Source organism: Aptenodytes forsteri, unplaced genomic scaffold, assembly GCF_000699145.1.
Source record: "Aptenodytes forsteri isolate BGI_AS27 unplaced genomic scaffold, ASM69914v1 Scaffold184, whole genome shotgun sequence".
In the NCBI taxonomy this organism is placed as follows: Eukaryota; Metazoa; Chordata; class Aves; order Sphenisciformes; family Spheniscidae; genus Aptenodytes; species Aptenodytes forsteri.
This window is the reverse complement of record NW_008796078.1, coordinates 942,472-959,033: the sequence shown is the minus strand read 5'-3', so window position 1 is coordinate 959,033 and position 16,562 is coordinate 942,472. Positions and strand designations below refer to the sequence as shown.

The following is a 16,562-nucleotide window of genomic DNA, read 5'->3' as shown; positions in this document are numbered from 1 at the left end:
CCCCCCCCCCCCCCCCCCCCCCCCGCGTTCCCGGCTCTGGGAAAAATAAAGCGCTTCCTAATCCTTTTGGATTTTCCAAACTGTTCATTTTGAACAGTTGCTAAAGTGTATTTTTGTCCAGGACTTCTCTGGCACACAGCCAACACTAAAGAGGGTATTTTCTCATGTACTTGCTGAACATAAAACAGTGTGCATTGTACCTCAGACCAACCGGAGATAAATATGACGACAAAACCCTTTCCAGTTGCATATTTAAAGTAGAAAACCTGCTTTCTACTTCCCTACCTATGTTAATGCATTAGAAAACTATGCTGGAAAAATCCTGGTCTCTTGCTCTCGGGACTCCGCGAAGCTTGGATTTCCATTTCCTTAGAACAGCTCCCTTAGCGAGGTCAAACACCAAAAACGAGCCCTGCCCACCCACCCCAACACCACTTCAGGTTGCTGCTCTCCCCTGGGCACTGCTAGCGAGTCCGACTGCAAAGCCCGGCAGGAGGGAAGATGCCAGAAGCACGTCATTTCAAAGGTTAACTGCAGGTAGGACCCAGCCGTATCATCCATACAGCTTCTCCCTAACACTCAGCAGCCGTGGATTAAGTCTGAAAAAGTATAAATGTCTATTACCTAGCAATGGAAACTTTAACGACTGTTATCTGTTCAGCGGTAAACATCCAGGAGCCTCTAACACGCACAGAGCAGGAATGATCCCGGCTAGCTTTCCACAGCCGACAGAGGTGGTTAAATTAGGAGGATAAATTACCAGGTTATCCGAGGTAACAGACACGCAGCTCTGCGTGGTCACTGAGGGTTTAGCTAGGTGAATCCCCTCTGCAGGCGCCTCTCGTCATACAGCCCGCGGGGAACCTATATTCTGCCCCTGATTTAGACATCTCAGAGGTAGGATAGATCTCGGCTAAAGAGCACACTCGGTCCTTCTACGAGTCTGTTTTATTATTTAGCTACCGAAATACGAATTTAAGGAGCCAACCTGTATCTAAGATACATACTCAAAGAAACTATTGATGGATTCACTTCATTTGGTGTGAGACAACAATTACATGGTCAAGTCCATTCTGCAAATGGGAGGCCTTTCCCCTTTGCTATACTATATTCAGATAAATCATAAAATAAGTGAAAGCTCTCCTCAATTTTGGAAGGTAATGGTTAGTTTGTCCATCACGTGGGCCTTCTGTGTCATGTTCACTGATGGGGTCGTATGGGGGACGAAAAATGCCGTCTCAACTTGCTGGGGGCTCAGGCAGATACCAGGCAAGTAATGAACTGAGCTGCATTTTTTTGGAAAAAATAAGCCACAAAAAATTTCAGTGTTGATTCTGATATATTTTCTAGCTTTTTCTTCATTCCTTCAATGCAAGTCGAAACTCCTTAATCCATAGCTGTCCCTGTATCTTCATTCCCTCCTCTGAGTTATTCCTTCTAATCTCAGCATGGCTTCTGGATTTTACTTTGATCGTCACTGGAAAGTTTAAGTCTTCTTTCCTTGCTTAAATTGGAGCTAGATATCACTGCCTGGGCCTCCCCACAAGAAAACACCAGACGTTAAGAGGCATGCAAACCTTCAGAATTAAGACAGCATACCTTGAGGAGGGCAACAGTAAAGGACAGCGCTGTCTTCCCCCCAAAAAGCAGGTAACTAACAGGCAGCATGAAGAGAGGCTGCACATTTGCAGATAAGGTACAGAGTTTTGTGGAAATGTGTCTGAAAATAGGCTCTGCTTTGCAGAAAAGCTGAAATACCACATTGTAACTATCAGTTTTGTTTTCAAAGGGTGTATTGTCCTTCAGATCGTGGATCTTCATTATAAACATGCGCTGCTGTGCTGCTGTGCCGCTTAACACGTGATTTTCCAATAGCTGTCTACATCTTAATGGAAACAAACATCACTTTGCAAAATTCATTTGCAGCAAAAAATCTAGAGATATTTATATTGGCTCCTTTTTCTTAAAATGGAAACCAGTGTTTTTTTGGTGTGCTGAAGACTGTTTCAGAGAAGCCTGGCAGTGACCCAGCGATGATTTTACGTACATTAAAAATAGGGATGCGAGATGCTCTGCTCTCCAGCAGAGGGACTTCCACAGTGCAGGTTGCTTGAAACGTTTTCTTTTGTGACAGACGTGCTCAGCGCACTTGTATCCTGTATGTGACAGGCATTTTTGAGTCCATCGATAGTGTCATCCTTTGTTACCCTGAGGTGAAGATGTGGAGAATGATAGGAGGGAGGGAAACACGCTGTATCGCAGTGATACCTGTGACTCCAAACCCTGCTTGCTTTACACAAGTGAACGATTTTGTTCACTCTGGGGGTCCCTTGATATGACTGAGCATTTACCACTGCAGGGTGAACGCCGGACCATGCCTGCTACAGAAGTCTCAGGCACCAGCACAGAGGCTCCAGCAATATGGGTGATGAGTTATTTATTGGGGCATCTTTGGACCATGTTTATTCTACTTTATCCACCTCATGATGAGTTATTTATTGGGGCATCTTTGGACCGTGTTTATTCTACTTTATCCACCTCACATGGTGGTTAACTTCTACTGTTCTCTGTCCACTTGGATGGCTACAAACGACTGGTACTTGTTTTCATTTCCATATAAAGGCCAAACTCGTTGGACTTTCACTACTTCTAATTTTATTCAAATGTTTCTTATCTCTAAGATATAACTTACTGCACTTTCTAGAACATTTTCCCATTCCCTGTAAGCTCTCTGCTAACACCAGAGAACCTTTACAAGGCATTACATTCTGTGATATCTAAAACGCTTCTCTGCTACTTACACTCCTCTCTTTAGGATATTTATATTAAAATAGGTATTTAGGAAATATAGCTATATGCCACTTCTGTAGCTCAAATATATTCCATGCTTCTGCCATATTACAGTTCCAAGCTCTCCCCTTGACTTCCTCTGCTACTTCCTTAATTTCTTAAACTTTGTCCTTAACACAATCAACAACTTCAGTTCCAAGATAAACTTATGTTTATCTTTCAGTTTAAATTGAGTCAATTCACGACTTCATCCAAGGTTACTTCCTGCAACCAGCTCTTTCAAAATGCCCTCACCATTTAGCAGAACTAAGGACAGAATGGCATGCTCCCTATCTGGCTCAGCGTGTTGGTAACTGCTGGCTGCTGCTACACTACAGAATTTTAAAGTGTTCTCCATCAGAGACCAGCCACATAATTCATCTCTGCTTGTAAGCTCTTTCTTTTTATTTTTAAGTGATCGCTATAATGCTTACCATCAATACACCATAAATATGTTCCGTGAATATTAACTGGTTAATCCTTACAATTCCTACACCAATAAACAAACAAGAAAATAAGGCATAGGGGAGTTAAATGTCAATAGTTACATAATTAGCCAATATTTGATTGGAATTATAATTTAAGCTTCCTTAGATCAGACCTATTTTTAATTACTAAGCATCCTCACCACTTCCTTGAATGATTCTGTATTAAAAATGATGGGCCTTGAGAGCTCAGTTGCGTACATGATTTTTTTCCCCAAGTTAAACATTTTGAAAAACATCAGTTTGGGATCCATGAAGATTTGAGAAAACCCATTAACAGTAATCTGCCCTTTCCCAGATCTTGTATCCCTGTATGAATGTTAGCTGCGCCCATCTCATCAACAAAGAGGTGGGTAACAGGATGCGTCCTCTTCATCTTCTGGAAAGTCTAACTGCTGATTACGATGTGGTTAAGGAAACCAGTATCGATACAGTCAATAGCCACAGCGCACGACAATAAATACCCTGTATGCCACAATGTCAGATTCAGAACGGGCTAACAACCCAGCCATCTCCAAACACATTTCACCCGTCATAGATTATTTGCACATTAAAATAGAATAGGTGTATAAAGAACACAATCAAAGTAATGTTTGTATCTGCCACGGAGATAATAAGACTTCTGTCATTCCGCTGGAATCAGGGTCAAATCCACACCTTTAAAAAATTACGCCATCATAATAAATGACAACTTAATAGATGGACAGTAAGAGATTGACAGCTTGAAGGGAAGACTTACGGGGAGAGAAAGCTTTTACTAGTTTTTCTTGTTTTTCATGAAGCCATGTCCATACCATACATTATTCAATTAACAAGATCACCTTCTACAGTCACTTGAAAATTCCTCTTATCATCTTTGTTCCTTTCTTCTGTATGAAGTGAGGTGGATTTTTCCTCCACAGTTTCAGTGAACCCTGGCTGCAGCTTCTAAGAGGCTCATTATCTCTTCTATCACATCAGCTTCTGCTTTCAAGGCTTATTGTTTAGTTCTTAATATAAATTGAGAGACTAAAATCCCTTCAAAACACCCAAGGTGCCTTTGCCACTGAGTATCCGGCAAAGCATCATGTCTGCTGTAAGACCCATTTACTCAAAAATCATATACTACATGAACACTGGGACACTCGAAACCTTTGGAAGTACAATTACCCTGATTTCTTCCTTAGACAAAGGACCACGTGACGTGGTATTTAAATGGGCTGTCATTTTGGATCTCCATTATGGATTTGATTTTCTTATGTAAAATTTGCTTTAGAAATGTGCAAGGTTCCGTTAGGCGCTGTGTCCAGCAGGGCTCAGAAGTAATACAATAGCATCAGTTTTGTAAGTTGAAGAATTTTAACCTGTGTGGCACTAGGCTGCCCAAATATAACCTTCCTAACAAGTAGTTGGCTGTCTGGATTGAGTACGTCAACCGTACTCTTCTGGTCTCTACTTTGGTCAAGACCTTCTAGAAGCAACTCACCAAGCTACAAACAACTTAAATACGCGATTACTGCAAAGCCATCCGCAGGGAGTTTTCCACGCAACTCTCACTGAAATTCAGTAGGATTATGGGGACTAATTCCCTGAAAGCCAATTGAAAATTCACCATCTAAATAAGGGTGTTTGTGTGTGTGCGTACATATATGTATGAGCACATATATACATATATGTTTATGTCTCTTTGTGCATGGATATACCCACACACATACACAGTGATGTGTAGGCCCGTACACGTACACACAAGTGATAACAATACTGGAGTGCTTTGAGCTTGACAGAAGGCATTCACGTTATGTTTAAGTGAAACCTCTTCTCTCAATTGCTACTCTCAGCAGTTAGTTCTGTCAAACTAATAATACAGGTCTGCGCGGAAAAATGATACAATATCAGTATTAGCATATAAAATAAAGGTTTCCCATGTCTTTATTTCTTTTCCATTTTCTCGCTGTTGGAGAAATTTGCCAAACCCAAACACTTTCATTTCTTTCTCAAGGGTGTATGAGGCATTTTTGTTTTCGATGAGGGGGAAAAGAAAAGTATCTCTGTTGAAGATATAAGGAGATGTTACCCCTTTGATTTGGTTTTTGATTCCTAACAATATACAATAAATATAACTACAGTGGACTATTTAATAGTCCTGTAAGCATTACATGGCCCATAGCTGAAAAGAGTCTAGCTGCCTTAACTAAACAAAATAACTTGCTGTAAGAGCAGTTTTCAGGACAGTGATAAATCACAGTGTAATACAATCATGCATTAAGCTCAAAACAAATGTGAGACTGGCACAAATGTTAAAGTACAACTGGGCAGAAGTCAGGTATGTACAAGTCATTGACAAACATTGGTGCAAGTGCTTTAAACAAGACATTTAAAAGAAATTTACATAAAAACATAGATTAAATTTATCAAAGTTTGATAAATTTTAAAGACAGTAAAAAAGTACAGAAAACATGAAAAAATAAAAAAACCAGCCAATTGATACAGTACAGTTTTACTACATTTATATTACAGAACGAAGACAGAAAAGGATACAAGGAATTAAGAGCAAAGAATATTCTACTGGCTGTGGCCAGTGGAATTTCATTGCCAATGAGAGATGCGCACACACAGATGCACGCACAGAAAATAAAGACAAAAACCAAAAAAATCATTTACTGTAACAAATGACAGACACAGAGGTGAGAAACATTTGGCATGTTGCAGCACATGAAGTCATTCACGATTGGCTAACGATGGTACCTGGCTCGGCTGGAGATCACTGGCTTGCCTGAGCGGAGTAACGGATGGAGGAGGCACACCTGACGTGGACGCAGACCGACCTAATCTGCAACTTGCTTTAGGCTCTGCGAAGGAAGAGAGAAGAAGGTACACCAGTGAACAGGAGGTGGGTTACTGCCGCAGTAAACTGAAACGTGGTGGACCCGGGATTCACTTGAAATGGAGACTCCAGGCTTGGTTTCTAGTTAAAGTCTTGGGCATTTGGCTGAATCACGAACAGAAGTTGAGGTCAGAAGAAGGGGGATTAAGACAGAACCCACCCCATGTCCTGGCCTCTTTCCTCTCCTCTAGCATCTCTGAAGCTGAAGTATAGACCATAAAACAGCAGACAGACAGGAAGCATATAAAGGAAACCTTCTTGTTGCTCCCCCCCAGCGCCTTTTTCTACTCCTCATAAAATACAGCGGTGATTAAGGGAGTTACAGCAGCTTCTGGTTTCATCTCTCCATCCCAGAGCTGAGGGAGATGGTAGCCCAAAGACTGATTGTGCTGATGGAAAGCGTGAAATGCCAGAAAATGAAGAAGGGCATGTATAAAAGTGGCGAGGGTACTGTCGCACTTGGGGATTTGGAATGACACCAAAAATACTTGGAAATCTGATGTTAATGGCAGTGAACTGAGAGACAGAAAGTAGGAAGGAGAGAAATCAGAACATCAACGGCGGCAAATTCTGAAGTCAGTTCCCCAGAATCAAGGCGATTACAGAAGTAGAGGTTGCCTTGAGAGAAAGCTCTATTCGAGAGAAGAACTGTGCAGAAATTACAGCGTTATTTCATTTTCCTTCTGCTGTTGTACATGGAGGCATTTCTCAGAAGGCTCCCCGTTGATTTCCAGCGCAGGTTACTACTGTTAACATACCGACATGAAGGTGACCATGCAGCTCAGGAGTCCTGGATGAAGGTTTTTGTGTCTGAGCACCAGTGTGCTACCCCGGTGTTCAGCACCCCACATCTGGTCTAGAAGAAACTATCTTTTCCTGAGAAAAAAGGTCTGCCTGTTTCTGCCCAAGAAAAATATTTGTCCCTACTTTTCCTGTTTATGGCTGAGGAAACATCTCTCAGCCCATGACTTTTGGCTCAGATGAATGTGTTCATTCTCCTCATGTTTTATAAGCCTTCCTCCCAACCCTGCACCTGTCTTTTCTATTTAGTGGGCAAACACTGAGACCATGGACATTTGCACTCAGCAGACACACTTTGTGCAGTAACAGACTCTTAATTTTAGCATTGATAGTACTGCTTTACCATGAATAACAAGTAACTATAATAATACCATGCCTCCTTACAACGGGTTGAAAGAATTCCTCCTATTCAATCTCATGTTTTCAAGAAGAGAGGAAGGACCTATGCCTTGTGCGATCCTGGTTTAGCAAGTTTGCCTTTGAAGCACACGTTTTCTCACATATCTTTTGCTTGTGTCTCTCTGAAATGTATTTTCTCGTGCCTCGTTTACACTGCTGCTTTGTCTGGGTTTGTTTTATACTAATAGCTCTATTCCCTTCGTGGATCTCTAGTATCATCACTAGCCACTGGCTGGGCCATTGTTTGAAAGGAACAAGATGTCCATCACCAGCACGTCCTTAAGGTCACTTGGCACACCCTGGAAACTTGGGGACAGCTGGCACATTACGCCACCTACCAGCAACATGCTGAAATGCGCTCTTCCAATCTCACTGATGCTTTTTCATTGTCACCTTAAATGCTTATTTTCCTCGGATGTTTCAGAATTCAATAGGGTATGGAGAAGAGCTATCCACTTAAGCTGGAGCACTTAGACCAATGAAAGCATCTGTACGGGTGAATATTCATCAACTAAATATTAATAGGTTGGTTAACATCCAGCTGGCTGAGCAGCAAAAATATTTATGCTGTTCGACGAATGCATTATTCAATTCACTCATTCCTAGTTAGTCTGTAAACATACCACGAGTCAACACAGCAATAAGCATGCAGAAGGGAGCAGACCGATCTCCCCCATAACCTCGCATTTTGTACATAATCTGTTGTTTTGCTTTTTTTTGGACTTGGGCAGTTATTCTGAAGGTTTGATTAGATTTGTTTTTGTTCTGATTTCACACTGCCTGCGTGCCAGATTTCTGACTGTTTCTTTCAGTAATATAGAGATAATAATGGATCTCATGTCTGTTCCCTCCTGGAATTTTGCTGGGGTTTCAGACAGGACAAGAAGTGGGGTGGTTTTGGTTGTTTTTCCCTACTGCTAAATAGAGACTGGTTTTGCTGTGACAAGCAGGCAGACACCCGTTTTTCCCTACTGCTAAATAGGGACTCTGTTTTTGCTGTGACAAGCAGAGTCAGACACCCAGCATGTAAAAAACTCCAAGGCACTGTCTGCCGTTGCTTCTGAATTGTTTTCTTTGCTTTGGGAAAGCAGAGAGAAGTGTCATAATTTCCAATTTGGATATATGTGCAACAACAAGAGATTACCATTTCCTTGCCAAAGAGACTCCTTTCATCTGGCATCAAAGAAATAAAACCTATCACACAGAGATGAAGTATTAGTTCCTTTATCTCCCTGTAATATATGTTACAGTATTAAGGAAACTATTGCGATTTCCATAGTGATCCTCACCAAAAGAGGTTTCAGAGACGGCTCCATCTAGCTTTTTTTCCAAGTTCAGGAAGTTGGGTTATGCAGTGAAAGGGAAATGTTTTGTTGTTTTTTTTTTTTTAATAGCCATTCCATGGGTCTCAGTGGGAATATTTTTAGACCAAATAAATACTCTATTCTACTGTAATTAGTGCTCTGAGTAACATCTTCACACTGCACACTACTGCGGGGAAAAAAATATCCATAAATGGTCTGTTGCATAAGTGATGCCCAACTCACTGCTCTGTATTCTGCAGCCTGTTATTTTTCAGCTGTGGACGGCTTATTCACTGTACTGAGGCTGAGTGGATTTTGATCACCTCAAAATAATAATGATCACTTCAAATAATAACTTCTGCTTTGGGCTATCTAAAAAGTAGTAAGAGGTCTTATTGCATAATTATGTCCGCCGTCCAGTGACTTTCAGTATCTTTACCTCTTGCTTTTGAGGTCTTAAATGCTCATTTCAGCTTGTCTGCAAGGCCTGCATGTTGATACCGATTCCGGTTCTGGAATGAAAATGGGTTTTCCTATTTACTGCTGAGAATCTCAAAGGAAGAACAACTTCTGCCAGCAAATCTCAGGGACAGCTTCTAGTGTTTCATTCATGTTTATCTCATGTGGACGAGATTAAGACAGCTCAGTATTAACATCTGAAATGAGTAGTCTTGAGACTTCTTGAGAAGTCCCCTTTGTGACAGTGATGCATGGTGTGGAGCAGAGTTTTATCAGCCAGCCTGATAAGCACATAGGGAAGGCTCTGTAGATATCTGTCCTCTGAGGAGGACCCATTTGCTCAGGGCCCATGATAACGCAAGCTAAAATACATCTAGCTCCACACTGATAAAGTTAGCATGGCACCCCGTCTCTGCACTGTGCTTCACTTCACTGTGCGGGTGGATCCTCTGGTTCTAAATCAAACCTGCCCGAAAGAGGGTTCCAGAGACTCCGCTCCGAACACGGGACCCTCTCTGCATCCACGGCTAGGGGCCTTTTGACACTGCTGTAAGCCACCCAAATGCTGACAAAGGCTAACAGCCTACTGCCAAGCTAGGGAACTCACAGGCATATGTCTAAGTGCTTTACTGGACTGGGGCCAGGGGATGCAGTGCTCTTGAGTAGCCATTAGAGACACCCGTTGCAATCGATGGGCAGCATGAGGTTTGAATTCAGCAGATTGTTCGGGGGAGCTAGAGAGCTGCATAACATATTTAGTTACGTTACGCACAAAAATGTTCATAAGATTCAGTTGCTATATTTAACTGGTGAAACTTTGGTGGTATTATTTTGCACAGCTTCAGATGATGCATCCATCAACACCGTGCCATATTACGAAAAACGCACTGCTCGCTAAGCGCCTGAACCACCTCCAGGAGCCAGGTGCAGATGCAGTGTAATGCTGGTAGGGGATGGCGGGTCAGCTGTGTCTCAGTCCCCTGTTTTGTCACCCACAGCAGCCACAACACTCCCAAAAATGCTAGTGGTTGGGACCACAGCCACCTTAGCACGAAGTAAACCCACACACGTAGTCAGCTGCAATAGGACCAGCATTACCGGACTCTCAGGTTTAAGCTGAGTCCTGACAATGCCAGTAGGATTACACATGGACATAAGCAAGCAGGCAGCTCCGAAGGACAGCATTAAGGATAAGAATCTTAGGAGAGACTATCCAACACAGAAATAGAGGCTTTCCAATCACAAATAGGATTGCCTTAAAATTGCGTACTTAATTATGTATTTAAGCACTCACATAAATGACCCGTTTTCCAAAAGTGCAAGTGCTGTCATCGTAACTAAAGATGTAGGGGCTTGGCTGGTAGCATTTGGGGCAGGGGGTGTTGTTGGATTTTCCTCAATAAAGCAGAGTGCTGAAATGCGACAAGTTTTTATGGAAATATTTTTGATCAGTTTTATACCAATGTGCTATAGTTTTCTATATTCTCCAGAAATACAACAGCTCTGCATGATTTTTATTTCTGGATCTTAATGGGAAGAGTTCTTTTATTCATCCAAGGAAGCCTTCATTCTGCCTATCCTAATCTTAATTCAAAAAAATACTCTGGCTGTCACTTACATTGGAGAAGCTTCTTATCCTGTCACAGTCTCTTCTTTGCACATGAAAAGAGAAATATTGCTTATTTGCTACAGCTGCCAAGAAGCACGTTTTGAATTAAACAAGGCGATGTGACAGGCTGAGAGTAATCACATGCAAAAAAGAAAAAAAAAAAAGAAGAAAAAGAAAACATGCATACTGGAAAAACGAATCACACCTATTATCATCATACTGGCCTGGCCATGTTGGTCTCCTACAAAGAGATGAGTAAGCTGAAACATAACTTGAAATTATGAAACCTTAAGGTGGAATAAACTATATAGTATTCTGTCACTTAAAAAAAAGTATTTAGGACTTCACCTGCAGAAGCCACTTAGTGCTGAAATAGCACAGCAGCGTGTCAAACTGAACTGTTTTCACAAAGGGAGCACTGAACCTGTGGAACTCAGTGTTACTAGATATGCATAGGTCAAAAGCTTAGCAGGACTCAAAACCAACTCAGGTAATGAGAAAACCCATGTCTGTACTAGATGGGGTATGCTTTAAATTAAGATTTGTTCCGAACTGTCTATGTTCTCAGGTCTATGTCAATGACTGAGGCAATGAGGTAAGGAATTATCATGTCCTACTGGCAGTGTTTTTTCCTTAAAATTTCTTGCTGTTTTTCTCTGAAGCTTCTGGCACGGGCTACTGTCAGTCTTGGGGCTCTGGATCAAAAGGACAATTGTGCATTGTTCCACATAGCTGTAACGCCACTGCTGCAGAGAGCAACGTGCACTTCTACAGTCAGGCTCTGTGACTGCGTGATCCTACACCCTGAAGATCACACACCCGGCTCGTGGTGCACCGGCTTGATGCCCTCAGTGTACAGCTCCCAGTACCACTTGTTTTACTTTAGGTAGCAGGCGCTGCTAGGGGAGAGCTTGTGTGAGGAGAACATGGATGACCAGTGTAGGCAAGGTCTGGAAGCATCGCATCCTGGGCTGGACCTCGTTGGGCAGGCTGCCCAGTAACATATACCTCCAGCATTAAGTTGCCTTCACTTGGAGAATCCTTAAGGATTTGGTAGCACAGTGATACTCTGATATTGCCTGTGAGGAGAAAATTTAGGGGTTGGTGGGAGTACTCAGTCGTCTTTGAGTGAAGCAGCCCTAGCTAGCATGAATTGGTACTCTGCCGGTACTCCCTTCTTGTACCAATGAATGCGTCCTGCAACTTGGGCTTCGCAGGCATTGCTCCATTCCCAAAGAGCTTGAACTTAACTATTCATTACTTTTGCAAATCCACAATGCTAGCCAGTAACTCCAACGAAGGGTGGGAATTTGCTCCCTTCCTGATTATCTACAATGTGTTCAGCTAGAATACTAATGGGCTGGCTGAGCGACAAGCTGATGGTGATTCAAAAACAGGACACAACAACAGAGTAGAGTATCTGAGATTTAAAAGGCAGTGCAGTGCCTGTCTCTAGCAGCAGGTGGCAATGCAAAATGCTTCATGGTTGCAGTTAGGAAAAAAGCAGCAACATTCCAGAAAATACTCTTCAAAGCTCCTGGAGTGAAGTTATCACAGCCTTCCGTTTCACAGATCTCGTTTGGCTGTTCGCTACAATTGCCCTGACTTTCCTAAATGCCAGCATGCCCCCAAACCACTTACACTGCTTTCCATAAGAAACGATAGGATGGCGAGAAACAGAAAGTGGCCTTGACAAATTATGTGACAGATGAGAGAACAATCAGGCGTTACAGACAGTGATACCCACCCGCACCTGACAGGCCAGGCTCATTTGAACAAAATGACCAGAAAGCTCAAGCTTCTGTTTGGAGGTGGCTCATTCCCCCTCTGATCTTACTAGCAGGTGCAGAGATGGGGAGAACCCACAAAAAAATCAGTACTCTCACTCAGGTATCTGCTCAGATCACTCCAGTTCCTAGTTAATCTGTGCCTCAGCAGAGCTGCCTGTTGAGCACACATGAGAAGTCCTTTCACATCCTTTCTGTTTTACAGCAGAGCAGTTCAACCCCATTCTCTTTAAATTGTTCCAGCACTGCCCTAATAAATGCCTGTACCAGAGTGAACGAGGAGGCAGGCAGCAAACTGTGGTGTTTCAAGGACATGTCCCCACAAAAAAAAGCAGCCTTTTTTCTCTTATCTATGATGTTGGAAAGAGAGCAACAGCAACGATGACTGTACTGGGGACTGCCCTGCTTTTATTTGGTCCTGTGGTAAATCTAAGTTGTAAATTCCTAGCACAGAATTACTTTATCTCCTTGACTCCAGAAAGCATTTGTATCCATACAGATGTATTAAATCTCTCTTCTTGTATTCTGTTACAGTTCTAATTTAATTGCAAAGAATGAACTGTTACAGTTCATGTACAAGTTCATTGAGGAGAACTGTGTACAGCATTTTGAATGCAATGCCCCACCGATTAAAGGTAAAACATGTTGCTCAGGCAACAGCTAGAGACACAGGGGAAAAAATATTCATGGCAGATGAGAGGCAATATTCATCAAATGAAATGTCATAAAAACTGCAGGGAAAGAAAAATCATAATCAGCTCTCAGATTTTAATCATAAAAAAGGAGTAAAAATTCAGCCAATAAAATATTTCCATAATTTTTCTTTGACAGTCCTAGCTATGTAAGACAAAATCACAGTTAACTAAATCAAGGCATGATTCAACAACTATTACAGTTTGCTGATGCCAAATGAAGATTGAGGCCAACATGTTTTGTCTGCTTTTGGAGATCAACCAACTCTTTAAAATAGAACTGATGCAGGAAGGTTGGACAGAAGTGCTATATTTTGCTAAGAACTTACTCTTCAATTTTCATTTCTCTTCCATTCTGCTCCGTACTGTCATCTCGCAGAACTGAAAAGGTTGGTACACACCTTTGGTCTAATTATCAGATGTCACGATACTTTGATGTGGTACCTTTAAACCCACCCTTTTACCTGCATTAGCACAGATGACGCTTTAATACATCGGGAACAGAATTTTTAACAAAGCTATGAGCTAATCTGGAAAATTCCTACCTACCAGGATGCTTTGTGAGAACAGACAAGTAAGCAAAAAGCAGTAACACCCAAATAACCTGTGCTAGAGTTATGGGATTTGCAGAAAAGCCACTTTTGCTGCCCCAGGAAGGACTATTTGTGGGGTCTGTAGCAAGAAAACCTGGACCACACGATTGCTGCAAACGATACGTCACATCAGCAAAGCCTATTCAAGTTATATACTGAGTTTCAGGTGTCATTTCCAGCAATGCAGGGAAAATGTGAGTCCCGTTATCACACAGGGAAGCGATGCCGTGGGCGAGGGGCGAGCATCTCTGCTAGCTCGGCACTGTAAAGACTCATCTCTGCCACCGATGGCCCAGCAGATCTCTCGTGCAGGAATAATTTCCTTGTTTGAGTAGCTCATCCATGGTCTTATGCTTACTGAACATTGACCGTGAGGCTCCAGTACTATATATGCCAACTGTTTTTAAAGTGGGTATTTTTCACAATCCAACCAATAAGCAATGCAGTTACTCTTTTAAGAGAACAGTCAAATCTCAAAAAGTAACAATGCAGTGCTTATGCCAGAGCTATACATATCTGTTTATAGATGTCCGTTCATGTTACCGGTTTTGTTTGTCTTAGTCAATTTATAAACAAGGCTGCATTATTCTTCATGGTTTATGGCAATTCACTGTTTTATGTATATAAAACTTGATGAATGAAATGGATAGGTATGAACTTGAGACTTCTGAAATCCATAGTCGCTTTTCTAGAAATTTATGTACAAGCATAAAGCAAAGGCTGGCTGTGTCCACTCACTGTGCATATCAATAAGACAGCCTTGTTTCTGCACAGCGTGTTTTTGTTACTGTATGTGAGATCTGAATTTATGAACTTCTCTCTGAGGTGCCATCCTGGGGGTGTCTTTGCCATAATGTCCCTTTTCAACCTCAAGTGGCATTCCTTATTTCTTTTAAAATAGATGAATGGCATGTTTACATGCTTCTGTTACCTGCCCACGTCCCAACCCTGTTCCAGCACAGAGCACAAGCAGACAGCACAATGCTCATCAGTGCAGCAGTCAATGGGCAGGGCAGATTGTAGAAGATATTTAGAAGTCTAAAGAATCCGGATGCTTACCTGCATCTGTGTATCTTTAGAGATCCTTCAGCTCACAAGGAGATTCATGAGATCTTCCCTGCTCTGCTACTTGACGTACCTGAGCTGTTGCTTCCAGCCAACATGGTTGGACTGACAGAGGATCTCCCCAGCCTGCTGGACACCACGGGCGGGCCTGGCGTTCCATCCCATTCCTGAGCTTTCCCTGGCTCCCTGGAGGAAGCTGTCCCATGATGGCCTCCCCTCTCTTTGTTTTCCAGCTTTGGTAGTGGTTCAGTGCTGTGACTTCTGATCTTCAGCTCATCTAGTGGTTCTACGAAATACACAAGTGCACATTTCATTATAGAGTGTCTGCTAATTACCCACATCATATAACAATCTTTTGCTCAATATTCCATATATACCAATCATAAATCTTTTAAGTGCAATTTATATCACGATTTTACCGTCTAGGCCTAAACCCTATAGTTTATGTAGGTTTCAATACACTTTTTAATTATTAAAACCGTACACAATGCAGCAGATGGATAAAATGTAACTTTCCTGTTACAACTTCTATATGCCAGGAAAATGGTATCCTACCAAATTATGCTTTTATTAACAATTTATGGAAATACTTGAATTCTTGTCAGCTGTCATTTCAATGGGAACAAGTTCTTCTTCAGGCACTTTCTAAGGATGCTCTCTCCTAAGGCAGTATTGTGCAAGCAACATATCTGTACTCCTCATAAGCTCTAATGAAAAGTACGCAATCCACAAAACTGTCCAGTGTTAATATTTTGGGTGTGCCCAGCACCATAACCTAGGGAATAAAATTTCACTTGGTTGGAAAATCCTTGGAGTCAGAAAAAGACTTTCTGTTTGCAACACCATGAGTCAATATAAGGAGGAGAAATTCAAAAAACAATTGAATGATTTTTCAAGTGAAGCAGTGATGTCTGCTGTCTTCATGGCTGGTGATTTTCTGTTCTTTTCTCGAGACCCTCATTTCTTTTCTTGCAGGTTGAGCAAATGCATGGAGAAACAATTCATTCCTCATCTTTTCCATCTGTAGCTCTGAAAAATTCACACAAAAAACTAGATACAGAAGAAACATTAGATTGCTTTTAGTTGTAATAGCTAATTACTGTGCTAGTCAGTTATTCAAAGCTTGCTGAACTGTTTGCCTCCTTTTAGCAAAAAAAAAAAAAATATCCCTCTCAGTTTGGAATTTTATACCTCATATTTAAGTCCAAAGACATCCTTACGTGATACTCTCGGTTCTAGTCACACAGGTTTATAAATCAAACCCCTGATGCACCTTAATTTCTGTATGTATCTACAGTCTTAGAATGCACATTTGATAGAGATGGACGATCTTCCCTTGAGCCCTGTCTCAAAATCTTTTTGTGGCTACAAGGGGCATTACGAGATTTGGGAGAGGCAAGCAAAGGGAAAACGCCAGGAGCCATTCGCAGGCAGGAGATGACAACAGCTCCCCAGGGGACCCATATGCGGAACGGCAGTGGCCTGGCTGTGCAGGACTGCCAGAGATGCACCAGCAAAATTGTCTCAGCAGCCGCTTCCTCTCCCAGTTATCCCCATGGCCAGGAACTGGGACTATCCAACAGGAATTGCCACTCAGATGATACAGTCCCAGAAAAAGAACCACATTCAAACCGCTTTAATTTGTCTGTGGCTCAAAAACCCACACACTGTTTACC

At 42.0% G+C, this 16,562-nt stretch overlaps 1 protein-coding gene across 1 annotated transcript in view; it reads right to left on the bottom strand.

The window, feature by feature from the left end:
- The window catches only part of NYAP2 (neuronal tyrosine-phosphorylated phosphoinositide-3-kinase adaptor 2), a 144,311-nt gene that overhangs the window by 20,336 nt on the left and 107,413 nt on the right, over positions 1-16,562 (bottom strand). The window contains exons 4-5 of the mRNA XM_009286675.1: positions 14,960-15,172; positions 6,039-6,142 (exon numbers count right to left, since the gene is read on the bottom strand). Of these exons, the coding sequence (XP_009284950.1) occupies positions 6,039-6,142; positions 14,960-15,172 (317 nt within the window). The remainder of the gene's footprint in view (positions 1-6,038; positions 6,143-14,959; positions 15,173-16,562) is intronic.